At 40.0% G+C, this 13,894-nt stretch overlaps 1 protein-coding gene across 1 annotated transcript; it reads right to left on the minus strand.

Annotated features, from left to right (window-relative positions):
• Positions 1-404: 404 nt before the first annotated feature.
• Positions 405-3,968, minus strand: LOC134482340 (ankyrin repeat domain-containing protein 7-like). The gene is made up of 3 exons (XM_087589392.1): positions 2,681-3,968; positions 1,780-1,953; positions 405-831 (listed from the first exon to the last, which is right to left on the minus strand). Exons 1-3 carry the CDS (start codon positions 2,822-2,824, stop codon positions 667-669), a joined length of 483 nt encoding a protein of 160 aa, XP_087445518.1. The 5' UTR covers positions 2,825-3,968; the 3' UTR covers positions 405-666.
• Between the last annotated feature and the right edge of the window lie 9,926 nt (positions 3,969-13,894).

Here is a 13,894-nt window from a genome sequence, read left to right on the forward strand (position 1 = left end):
TGGCTCAACATAAACATTAGGTAAACATGTGTACTAAACAGGGAATTTCAGCATAATAATTTTATTTCATATGGAAGGGAATATAGCTTTGTAAGATCAATTTTTTTAGAGCTAAACATTCACAAAATCTAGGAGAAGATTTATAATTCTAAAATACCAGAATATGTGGAAGGAAATGAACTATTTATATATCCACATTAAAAGCTCCATCTGAAATGTGACACAAAAATGTCTTGGACTGCAATATCACCAACATTGCTAGTTAATTACGGGATGAAAGTTTACCGAACACCTCCTAGCAAAAGGTAGTTTTCTACTGCATTGGACATTTCAAACAGATCATTAGGAAACACTATTTATTACCTGTGATTATGTAACATATAATTCTAAAGTTATGGCTTATACTGTCATTTTTAAGGTCAGAAATTATAAAAACTGTGTCAAAATAAAAAATACTGAAGTAGACCAACAGCTGATCTAGCTTATTCTTTGTCTTGGTTCATGACTCACGAACTGAACTACTGAGCTATGTAGCACTCCTGGTACTGCTGTTCTTTTGTTGTGTTGGAACAGTCTCTTTTCTAGCTCATATTTCGTGTGTAATAAGCTTTCTAAATATTTCTCTGAGTTTTTCAAATCATTTAATATCATATTAATATTCCTGACTTAAGCAATTCTCACCATCAAGAACAGCACTAAGATTGTAGAAGAGAAGAAACTGTACCTGTTTGACACTTGCACGGCCTGTGCATCTGCACTCATTGATTCTAAGAAGTTTATCATTTCAGTCTGATTTTCATATGTTGCAAGTTGCAGTGGTGTCAAGCCATACTGTAAAGAAAACAATATTACATTTTATAAAACAACTTGTTTCTCAACTGAAAGTTCATCACAGATTTTGTGAACATAAACACACACTGTACTGAGTCACAAGGCATCATTTTTCCTACAACACCTGCTGTGCTTTCCACACACAGCTCTCTTCTTCCCTTTGACACATCTTTTGTCTACACAACACTGCATATGAACACCAATCCCTTCCAGAATTTTCCCCAAACACTCAATGGTTCCAATCTTCTTAGCTCCAAAGACTAGGACCTCCATGGACACAACCCCAAAATATAAAGTTTGGTATGCCCCTGTTGAAGGAGTGTGCTCAAGAGGTATCTGGAGCAGAGTTTCTCAATCTGCACTCCAAATATATTTCTTTTCTAAACTAAAAATTATCTCCCAAGGGCAATAGCATCTTCTATGAATACCAAAACTTTTGAAAATCATAAAAATGTTTTGTATATTTTCTCAATGATCAGATTTTCTAATTTGCCTGACACCTCTCTCCTTTCCCAGTCTGCCCTCATCCCTGAGCCAAACACACATCAATACCTTCTTAGCAGCAACCCAGTTCTATATATTCTATAATCATTAAACTTGAAATGTATTTCTTTTTCTTGTTGGTGTAGATGTGATGTGATGTGTGTGTGTATGTGTGTGTGTGTCTGTGTGTGTCTGTGTGTGTCTGTGTGTAATCCTAAAGCCTATAATCTTGAATTTCAAACTTAAAGTCAACGCTGAGACAAAATATGCTATTCTGTGGGTTTTTTGGCACTAATTATAAATACACACACACACACACACACACACACATATTTAAAGAGAAAAAGCGTTCCTCTGAACACATTCAGTGAGAATGCTTGAGGTTCTGCATGTAGAAAATAGGTCTGAGTGTCCCAGCTAGAAGTAGCTAGAAGTGCATTGGGAATGAAGTTGAATGACCTTTACCTCTGTTTTGGCTTCAATATCTACGTTGTACTCCAGGAGCATCTTTACAATTGCTATGCTGCCCCTGGAAATGGCATGGTGAAAGGCTGTATTCCCACTGTAATCCATCAAATTTGGATTAGCATTGTGCCTGAGCAATACACAAACACAATGTGTGTTGTCCCGCTGCGCAGCCTGTGGAAATTGTACAAAGAAATACATCTTCACTTCAAGGAAGCCAAGGGAGACATTTCTACAATGGCACTGAATAGTTTCTCTGAAATCAGACAGAGTTTTAGTTATTCATATTTTCCCTCCATTTTGACACAAGGTCTTCTTAAATACTCCAGGCTTGACTCATTTAATGATCTCCCCACCACATCTTTTTCCAAGTGGTAGAATTAAGGGGTTCTACCAACCCACCTAGATGTCCTAAGCACTCAGGTCTGTGCTGGTTGGCTGTCACAATGCAGAGATTGCTTGTTTGCTTAGATTTTGTTCTTTTTGCCAATGTGATACATGCTTAATACACCTGGAAAGATCCTCACTTGAGGAATTGGACTGGCCTCTGGGGCACTGTGTGGAACTATTTTTTTTTATTTAGACAGAAGTAGGAAAGCCCAAGGTCTTGTGGTAGGGGCATGCCTGAGTTCAAAGTTGTATAAAAAAAAGCTGAGCAAACCTGGGTAAAAGCCATGGAAAGCTGCATTCTCCCCTGATCTCTAGTTTAGTTCTTCCCCCCAGTTCCTTATTTGAGTTCCTGACCAGGTTTCCCATGAGGATCAACTGGGATGAATAAATGTAAGCTAAATAACTTTTTCCTCTCCTGAGTAAGTTTTGGTCTGTGTTTTCTCACAACAACAGAAACCAAACAAGGACACCTCTAATCCATTTCATACCAAAACAGATGGCCAATAGCTACCTTAATCAACGGTGTGCAGCCTTCATCATCCTGGATGTTAATGTTGGACTTATTTTCTAATAACAGTGTCACTACATCTGGATGGTTGTGGGCACTCGCATAATGCAGCGATGTCCTGCAAATTGAAAACACATTTAGCAACATCTCTGAATTCCCAGTAAGACTATCATCACCTGTAAGTACTACATAATATGAAGGTGATTTCTATCTGATGGAAGAAAGTAACTACAATGTTCTTATTTATTGAGGTCTACTCGAATGTTCATTTACTGTGCTAGGGATATGGTACATGACTCTTCCTATTTAAGGCAGGTGTTCTATCCTGACCTTCTTCGCTGCTCAAAGCAGCCTGTCTGAATCCTAGAAAAGTTCCCAAATTGATCTCAGCTTGAATTTAAATCATACTCTAATATCTGGAACTTACTAGTTACTCCTCGGTATTTTCAGGAGCTCCATGACTCCATGTCCCCATCCAAGGGATGAACATTAAACATATCTTAATAGGGGCTACTCTGATGTTTCAGTTCGAATGGGGAAGAAATCTGCTACAACACTACAAGCATTTCCAGCTCCTGAGAGCTCAGCATTTCCTGATCATGGTAATGATTTCTCTTCCTAGTGATAACAAACAGAACTATTCTGTGAGAGAAAAACAGGATTTTATCAGCAGTACACATAAAAAAATTCATATAAAAGAAGTTTACATTTCTTAATCCTCCTATCTTATCTATTGTGGTTACCTTCATTTTCATTCACATTTTACCCTCTCTAAGAATGGAAGGTCATTTATCCTTTTTATTATTTTACAACTATAATTAGCAATACTTTTAGCACTTTACAAAATTAAAGGTAATTATCATGCAACCCATTGTGGCCTACATTAAACAAAATATGTCACAATCAACAGGTAAGTGGCAATTTTACCGGTCACTTGCATCTATGTACATTTTTAACAGTGAACAAAATATAAGCCCTCAGTCCTCAATACTTTCTTTTATTTTTATTTTCACATTTCATTTTTTATGCCCATATGTAACACTTCTATACTCGGTATAGAAACCAGGACCTCATGCTTTGCCGTATATTGATCAATGTGCCCATGGACTCACACCAAAATCAGGTAAATATTGCTACAAGGTAATAACCTATGGTGGCATAGCTGCCTTGCTTGAGATTCATAGAGGTTCAGTAAAATGAAAGAAGGGTTCCAAAGAGTAATGTTCATTTCATGTTATATTTAAATTTATAGAATGTAAGGAAGCTTGACTGGGCAGAGAAATGAAGTTTTACAAATGGGAAGATCTTGAGAGATATTACAACATGTATTCTACACAGGGGATATCTAAGTTACATGTGGGGAATAAATGGACTGACAGAATGAAAAATTACCATTGGACAATTCAGTGTTTTTAAAGAAAATATTCAATGAACAGAAGAATATTTTAAAACTAAACTTCATTCTTGTATTCTTTATATGAAGCTCCACCTTAAAGACTAATTAACATCTTAGAATAACAAAATGATCAAGAAGCATGTGAACTAGGGAAAATATGCTGGTGTGTCATCGATTCCCCTTCAACCATAAAGACAGGATATAAGAATGAGGTGCTAACCTTTAAAAGTCTTGGAAAAATCAGGAATTCAAAGCTTACTATAAACATAGGAAAAGCAATATACAGCAAACCAATAGCCTACATCAAACTAAATTGAGAGAAAGTTGAAGGAATACCACTAAAATCAGGGAGTAGTCAAGGATGCCCCCTTAAACAAATTCAGCAAAGTGGCTGGATACAAAATTAACTCAAACAAATCAGTAGCCTTTCTCTATTCAAAGGATGAATAGGCTAAGAAAGGAATTAGGGAAACAACACCTTCAGAATAATCACAAATAAAATAAAATAACCCAGTGTGACTCTAACCAAGCAAGTGAAAATCCTGTTCGGTAAGAACTTCAAGTCTCTGAAGAAAGAATAGAAGATCTCATAAGATGGAAAGATCTCCCATTCTCACAGATTGGCAGGATTAACATTATAAAATTGGCCATCTGTCCAAAAGCAATCTACTGATTCGACGCAATCTCCATCAAAATTCTAACTCCATTCCCCATGGAGGTAGAAAGAGCGATTTGGAAATTCACTTGCATTAACAAAAAAACAGGATCCTGAGAACTATACTCAACAAGAAAAAAAAATTCTGGGGGAATCACCCTCCCTAACCTTAAGCTGTATTACAGAGCAATAGTGATAAAAATGTTATGATACTGGTACAGCGATAGGCAAGTAGATCAATGGAATAGAATAGGAGACCCAGAAATGAACCCATACACCTACCTATGGTCACTTGATTTTTAACAAAAGAACTAAAACCATCTAGTGGGAAAAAGATAGCTTTTTCAACAACTGGTGCTGAATCAACTGGCACTCAGCATGTAGACTGCAAATCAAACCTTTCTTATCACCCTGTACACAGTTAAAATCCAAGCAAATCAAGGATCTCCACATAAAACCAGATATACTCAACTTAAAAGAAGAAAACATGGGGAAGAGCCTAGAATACATGAGCCTGGAATACTTGGGAAAAGTTCCTGAACAGAACAGCAATAGTTTATTCTCCAAGATCAAGAATCAACAAATGGGACCTCATCAAATTGCAAAGCTTCTGTAAGGCAAAGAGTACTGTCATTAGAAAAAAATGGCTACTAACAGATTGGAAAAGATTTTTATGAATCCTACATCTGATAGAAGGCTTACAACCAATATACACATAGAATTCAAATAGTTGGACTCCAGAGAATCAAATTACTCTATTACAAAATGGGGAGCAGAGCTAAACAAAGAATTCTCAATTGAGGAATATCAAATGGCCAAAAAGAACCTAAAGGACTGGTCAACATCTTTAGTCATCAGAGAAAATGCAAATCAGTACCACCCTGTGATTCAACGCCACACCAGTCAGAATGGCTAAGATCAAAACTCAGGCAACAGAGGTAGGCGAGGATTTGGAGAAGGAGGAACACTCCTCCTTTGTAGGTGGGAGAGCAAGCTGGGACAACTCTGGAAATCTGTTTGGAGGACCCAGCTTTACACACTCCTGTGCATATACACAAAAAGGGCTCCAACATAAAACAAAGAAACATATTCCATTACATTCACAACAGCCTTATTTACAATAGCCAGGAGCTGGAGAGAACCCAGATATCCGTTCATCTAAAGAGTTCACATGGAAAGACCCCTGGCTTCAACTGCATATGTAGCAGAGGATGGCCTTGTTGGGCACCAATAAGAGGAGAAGCTCGTGGTCCTGCCAAGGCTCTAGCCCCAGTGGAACGGAATGCTAAGGCAGGGAATCCGGAAGGAGTGGGCAAACGGGTGGGGGTGAAGCCTCATATAAGAGGAGGAGGGACGATGAGCAAGGGGGTTCATGGTAAGAACCCACACACACACAGAGAAAAAGGAATGAGGGGCTGGGGTAGTTGTTAAAACTCAACTGGTAAAGCATTTGTCCTGAAAACCTGACTGCTGATCTTGGGATAAGGGGATCCGCAAAGCTCACTTGCCTACAAGTGTGAGGATCAGTGTGCTCCAAGACAGTAAATAAAGCACACCATGGACTTGCTTGAGTGGAGTCTCCAGAACAGAGGGACGATGGGCTGGAACCCACAGGGAGGCCTGCTTGCCTGAGCTCAGGCCTTAGAACCCCATGGTGGTACAACATAACTAGCAGTCGACATTGTCTCTGACCACCACACCCTAAGCTCCACACGTGTGGGGCACAGGAAGTGAGATGAGGACAATCTCTGTCCTTCACATGTGTATCGATGTAAAAACAACAGTACAGAAGGTGATTACATGGGAGCATGGTCACAGTTCCAGTTCTAAATGTCTTTGATCCATTATTATTTTATACTATATTATTATATTGTATCATATACATTATATTATATTATACATTATTATATTGCATCATATTATGTATTAAGAAAGTCGTCATAGAATCAGGGGGAGTGGGAAGTGGGATGGAAGAGGCAGGACAGGATATAACATTGAAATGTAAATGTATGAACTATCTAATAAAAATGAAAAAACAGAAAACAACAACAACAACAAAGAAGAAAGAAAATCTAGATAGGGGTCTTGGCAATAACAGCTCTAGTTTTGTTTAGTAGAGAACTCAGTTTGATTGCTAAGACACACAGGGCAGCTCACAACTGTCTATAGCTGCAGTTCCAGGGGATCCTGCACCAGGTTCTATCACAATGGTACACAGAAAATACACAGAGGCAAAACAACGGTATTTATGTGTGTGAGTGTGTGTGTCTTTTTGTATGTTTACAAAATGTAAGGGTTAACATAAGAATAAAATTATGTAGTTTCATTAAGGCCTAGGAGCTGCTGTTCCACAGTGTGGAGGTCTCATACGACTAAGAGCATTTAGCAGGTATAAAACCCAGGGGTCCCCAGTGAAAATGAGCCTATGTATGACCACTCTCTACCCTCAGATTGTAGCCCTGGAAGTTGATTTGTCTTCCTCCTTAGCCCTGAGTGTCCCTAACAGTTCCTACCCTCCTCCTTTTACTCCCCTCATCAATTTGAAGCCCCATTACCTGCCCCTCCAATCAGATTCATCCACATGATGATGACACTCATGGATCATACTTTCAATTTTCTCCACGTCCCCAACACAGGCCGCTGTTTGTAATCGACCCACGGGATCATACCCGATCAGATAGAGGGGAAATTTCGTCGTTTTCTTTTGACGCAGGCATCCAAAACCAGGACAGGAGCGCCACAGACGGGTGTACCAGCGTCCCCTTCTGGGGAACTTCAATGCCAGAGCATCATATTCAAAATCTTCCTCCATTATGGAGCGCTAGGGCCGCCCAGGACCTTCTTACTCTCTCTTCCCTCCCATTTAGCTAATCTCCACCTCCCAAATTATACGATAAGAGTTTGCTAAAATCACCAATTCTTGCCAAAGAAGTGTAGGCAAGACCTGCTCGTTCAGGGTTAACTGAACTATACTTCATCACCTAGTAACACAGCTGCACTGGCACCACCATAGTGACATGCTCTGAGCTCACAATGGAGCTGGCTTACGGACTGTACCCTATGCTTATGCTCCATGTGTGCCCCCCTCAGACTCCACTGTTAGGAGCCCAGCCCCCTCAGTGCTTGTTCAAAGCTCTGTCAATGTTGACGCTGAAGTAGATCTATTTGCATGGCCTTCAAAGGGAGTACTGAGGGCAGTTAGGGCAGCCATTGCAATCTGTAACCCTAAGACTGGCCTGATGGACCTAAAAAAATCATCCTGATTTGGCAAACCCAGACCCAAAACAACAAACATTTCATGTGTCTGCTGTTAAGGATGTTAGGTTTTAAGTATCTGATATGAGAACTACAATCTGGATAACCACACAGGATTCCTGACTATCTACTAGGGAACTAGGGAGCAGAAGAATATCGCCCCAGGAAGAGGAAGGAGTGTATAGTGTTGGGAAGAGATAAAAGCTAGAATAGGAGGGGTTAATGAGAGGGAACCGGGAGAAATGGGTAGAGGCAAAGGGTACACACTTCTACCTCCCTCGCATTTTTCAAGCCCCATTACCCTCCTTTCATATTCATCAACATGATGTTGACTGGAGTTGATCACTCTCTCCAGTGTATCCTGGTCACCTGCTGGCTGCATGTTGGAATGGGCATACAGATTCATACTTGATAAGGAAGAGGGTCAGTTTCTTTTTCTTAACCAGGCACCCACAGCCCTGGTATGCAAGCCTAGGTAAAGTAGGAAATAAGGGGAGGGACAACAAACACTAAAGTCCCTTTGAAAAAATTAAATGGAAATCTGCTACTCTATTAGCTTCCTATATGTATGGAATACATATGGAGCCAAAAACTAACATGACACGAGGCTCCACCTAGACATCTTGTGCCACCAAGTTACAAATCCAGCAACAGGAATGGGTGACAACCTGTTGAGTCATTACCCAAAGGGTCCTATAGAAAACCTTGACCATCACAAGCCAGTGCCAAGACTATTGGTTGCTCTACACAATCTGATGTTCAGGACTGACTTCTGAAGATAACATTTCTGTCATCACAGGGGGGGGGAGGGATAGGTTGAGCCGGGGTCTAACTAGACTCTTCACACTACTAACCAGAGTTCATAATACTGGAAGGTAACCTGTCTGCTACTGGAGGGCAAAGGTAATCCTCAACATCAGTCAGCTTCAAACCCTGAAACCTACAGTAACACCTACAAAGAAGCTCAAAGGCATCTTCAAATCTAATTATAGGCGATCTAGAACTCTCATATCTTCACAGGCCCAGACATACATATAGTGCACACACAGACACGTAGGCAAAACATTCATACATGTGAAAGAAGCATTATCTTTCAATAATAACATGTTTACAGGTATGTAATACACTTATGCAGCAAATTCATCTTTTTCAAGTATATAATCTAGGAGTGCATTCTTACTATGTCATTAAATTATGCATCCCTTATACTATTGGTTTTAAAAATATTTTAAGTTTGAGAAAACTCTGTGGCCATTAGAAGGTACTCTTTATTCCTCCAGATCCTACCCCCTATCAACTTGTTAGGCACCAGCTCAGCCTATCCCTCTTTAATGACAGAAGTGTTACTTTAAGTATAGGAACTTAAGATCAGGATGTGTAGAGCACACCATAGCCCATGATGTGCCTGGGTTTCATGGATGCTTTGAGTTAAGGAGTAAACTGGCTGCAATCCAATCTAACATTTGGTCTCATTCGGTTGGTTTTTGGTGTAGATGTTGTCGTCGTTGTTGTTGTCGTTGTTGTTGTTGCTGCTGCTGCTGCTGCTGCTGTTGCTTCTGACATTGTTTGATAGATTGATTGGTTTTTTGGTGTCTGGTTTTTTGAGGTTTTTGTTTGTTTAAGTGATTCCTTGTGTGAGTGATTGGTTGATTTTCAAGAAAGTTTGTCTCTGCCCACCCCCTTTCTCTCTCTCTCTCTCTCTCCCTCTCTCTCTCCCTCTCTCTCTCTCTCTCTCTCTCTCTCTCTCTCTCTCTGTGTGTGTGTGTGTGTGTGTGTGTGTGTGTGTGTGTGTTTGAGTGTGTGTAGCTCTGGCTCTCCTGAATCTACCTCTGTAGACTAGGCTGGCCCCAAACTCGTGAAAATCTACATGCCTCTGCTTCCTGAGTGCTGGGATAAATTTCTATGCCCCCACGAACCAGGTCATTTTGCGTATTTAACAAAAATGAAGTCATCTAATATAGAAATATCCCCTTTCTTGGTCATTAAATAATAGCTTCTTTTATCATAAGATACTGTCAATGCCTCTGTCCATCTCTAGAGACTAGTCCATTTTATCAATATGATAAACTCTGTTTACCCATTCATCATGCTGGACCATTTGGGGTTCTCTCTTTTGTCTTTTACACTTAGCAGGGCAATTATACATCAATCACAAAAAAATGAGCTTCAGACTTGCCCTCAGGACAATGTGATGGAGAAGATACCTCTACTGTGATTCACTTTTCCCAGATTATATCCACATTTTGTAGAGTTGCTTAAAATCAACCAGCATCCTAGCCTCCAAGGCTCCAGTGCTGCTGTTGAGCAGAGTCAGAGAGGATGGAAGAGTGAATTTTGGGGGCATTCCTGTAAAACTAGGTCTTCCGGATGGAACAAATGCTAGCAGTCATGAGTCCAATACAGGGGCCTTTGCTGAAAACACCCCACACAGAATGGGGCATCCTAATTCCATCAGGTACTGGAAGGAGCTCCTGAAGTTTTAAAGGGTACCAGTTGAAGACTGGTTTTCACTTGAAAAATACACTAAAAAGCTACTGATGTAATAAAGAGTATAGAAACTTGTGGCTTTCACTTAGAACATTTTAATGGGAAACTTTTTTTTAATTAACTTGAGTATTTCTTATATACATTTCGAATGTTATTCCCTTTCCTGGTTTCCAGGAAAACATCCCCCTAATCCCTGCCCCTCCCCTTCTTTATGGGTGTTCCCCTCCCCATCCTCCCCCCATTGCCGCCCTCCCCCCAACAATCTAGTTCACTGGGGGTTCAGTCTTAGCAGGATCCAGGGCTTCCCCTTCCACTGGTGCTCTTACAAGGATATTCTTAATGGGAAACTCTTAATTAAAAGGCAAACAGTTTAGGTCAACACTCATAGGATGAGTCACTAGGACTAGCAGCAGAGTCCTTGACAAGAGGGAGTCCTACTTAGCAATCTCATGATAAACCCTCACAAATCAGAGGCCCACTGCTCTCCTTGGACTGTTTTACTAACAGTGCTGTGCTGGCTTTCTTTTACAACTTTACAGCGTACGCAGACCAGACTCCATAAATTGTCATGTCTGCAAACGTCATCTGCTGTTCGTGACGTCACTTTATCTCTGAAAAAAACTGAGCTTCACTAAGGATCACCTTGGACATGGATACATCTACTGTCATGGTATTGGCCTGCTGCCTGCCCGATGGCAAAGAAGGACAAATGAGTCACCTCCAGGACACTGCAGTCACAGAGACATGGATTCTCCTTGATCAAGGTTCCAATCTCCTGGATTGCATCATCTGGTAAATGCGTGAGAAGTATTTGTTCTTTTCACACATAAAATCCTGTTCACCAAAATCAGTGAGTGCACAGTGCACCCTTCAGGTGCAGACCTGACCTATTAGACTGAGAATAAATTTTAACAAACATCCATGCTCAGTGGAATCCAAACATCACATCTGTCTTCCCAAGTGGAGGATATTTATACTCATTAAATTGCAGAAATTACTAAAATACCTAAATACTGAAGGGAAACACAGGGTGGCTGGTGCCATTGTGCCGTCCTTAGGTGATGCTCCTACAGGTCCTCTGAATGCACGAAAGGGAAAGTACTGACCTCTACCTTCATCCACTCAGCAATTCCTTGTTTGAATCCTATTGACTTCTTAGTATTACTTCTCAGATTCCATGTTGTTTTTTCTTCTCTTTTACTAGTTACTTGGTATTATGTCTGTAAGTCACTCACTACAGTAATCTATCACCCCAATCTCTTAGAATCTCTACGTTTATTTGCTATAGAGATAATGAAGTCTTGAGGGAGAGATGTAAAGGAGTCATACCATTTAAAATGGAGTTACCACCTTCTCTGTACACTTTCCAGGTTGGGGTCTCTGTGTTAGTGTCTATAGCCTACAAGAGGATGATGCTTTTCTAACGAGGGTTCCAAACACAGATCTATAGCTATGACAGTCATTTCATTGATACGGATAAGAGTACTGAGTTTTCCTCTTGGCTCAGGACATATCTACTCTTAGGGTTTTGGCTGCTTTAGCAGTTTCAGGCCTGGCTTCCATCACATAGAGTGTGTCTGAAATAGAATCAGGAAATAGAATTATTTCCATAATATGTGTTCCACTACTGTACCAGAACATCTTACGAGCCAGTAACTGGTTTACTTTGCAGTATTTGTAGCTTTGGAATAACCACGCTTGCATTTCTGTTCTGAAATCATGCAGACTACTTTACGTATCATGAATGCTACTTGGTAGGTGTGAAGCTTAATAGATAAGGCTTTTCTTGTGTTTATAGAGTAAATATACTTATTTTTATAGGAATCTATTAAGATTTTTACGAATGGTAGAGGCATCATTTTCAGCTAAATGATGATGATCATTGATTGATGCCATGTTTTAAATTTCAGGAGGTATGATTTATGAATGGATGTTTTTATTCTCTATGCTATAGGAGTAATGTTCAGGAAGTACCATTCTGCACAGCGAAGTCAAACATATTTCCTATTTTCTCATCTGCCACATCTGTGGTATGAAGTCTTATGTTTTGTTCCATGATGCATGTGGCATTGACTTTTGTGCTTGTTCTGTGTAATGGACCAAGTTTCTGTCTTCTCCATGAAGCTGTCTCTATTCATCAGTATAATTTGTTAACGTGCTGTCAATTCCCCATATACCATGGATTTATTTTTAATTTTTATTTTTTAATTAATTAGTTAATTAATATATACTTTCCTTCAATCTCTTCTCCAAATTTTGGCTTCATATTTCCTGCTATAAATATTTTTGTTCCCCCTTCTAAGAAATACTGACACAAACACATTTTGGTTGTCCTTCTTCTTGAGCTTTATGTGGTCTGTGGATTGCACCTTGGCTCATCTGAGCTTCAGGGCTACTATTCACTTATCAGTGAGTGCACACCATCTGTGTTATTTTCTGGGGTCACCTCACTCAAGATGATATTTTCTAGTTCCATCCTTTTGCCTATGAATTTCATGAAGTCATTGCTTTTTAATAGCTGAGTAGTACTGCGTTTGTGTAATTGTACCACATTCTCTGTATCCATTCTTTTGTTGATGGACTTCTGGGTTCTTTCCAGCTTCTAGCTATTAAAAATAAGGCTGCCATGGACTTACTGGAGCATGTTTGTCTGTTATATGTTGGAGCATCTATTGGCTCTATGCCCAGAAATGGGTATACCTGGGTCCTCAGGTAGTACTATGTCCAATTTTCTGAGGAAACCCCCAGCTGATTACCAGAGCAGTTGTACCAGCTCGCTATCCAAGTAACAGTGGAGGAGTGTTCTGCTTTCTCCACATTCTTGTCAGAATCTGTGGTCACCTGAGTTTTGTTCCTAGCCACTCTGAGGGGTGTGAAGTAGAATCTCAGCATTGTTTTGATTTGCATTCCCCTAATGACTAAGATTGTTGAAGAACATTTCTACAGGTACTTTTCAGTTGTTCGATATTCCTCAGCTGAGATTTCTCTGTTTAGTTCTATATCCATTTCTCTAATAGGATTATTTGGCTCTCTGGAGTCTAAGTTCTTGAGTTCTTAGTACATATTGGATATTAGACCTCTATTGAATGTAGGATTGGTAAAGACCTTTTCCCAATCTCTTGGTTGCCGTGTTGTCCTAAAGACAGTATCCTTTGCCTTAGAGAAGCTTTGCAATATTATGAGGTCCCATTTGAAAGTCCTTGAGCAGAAGCCATTGGTGTTTCTTTTCAGGAAAATTTCCGCAGAGTCCCTACGTTCGAGGCTTTTCTCCACAGTTTCCCCTCTGGCTTTGAGTGTTTTCTTTTTATGTGGATGTCCTTGATCCACTTGCCCTTGAGCTTTGCACTAGGGAAGAAGATCAATATGCATTCTTCTGGGTGCGAACTTCCAGTTGATCCAGCAACAATTATTGAAAAAGCTATCT

This window comes from Rattus norvegicus, chromosome 16, assembly GCF_021556685.1.
Source record: "Rattus norvegicus strain SHRSP/BbbUtx chromosome 16, alternate assembly SHRSP_T2T, whole genome shotgun sequence".
NCBI classification, from domain to species: Eukaryota; Metazoa; Chordata; class Mammalia; order Rodentia; family Muridae; genus Rattus; species Rattus norvegicus.

What these genes read in the sequence shown, in the direction of transcription:
- LOC134482340 (XM_087589392.1), bottom strand. Translation starts at nt 2,824, where the DNA reads ATGTTGCTAAATGTGTTTTCAATTTGCAGGACATCGCTGCATTATGCG. An exon ending in GCTGCACACCGTTGATTAAG is followed by an intron (nt 1,954 to 2,680) that starts GTAGCTATTGGC and finishes CAATTTCCACAG; the next exon opens with GCTGCGCAGCGGGACAACAC. An exon ending in ATATTGAAGCCAAAACAGAG is followed by an intron (nt 832 to 1,779) that starts GTAAAGGTCATT and finishes TTTTCTTTACAG; the next exon opens with TATGGCTTGACACCACTGCA.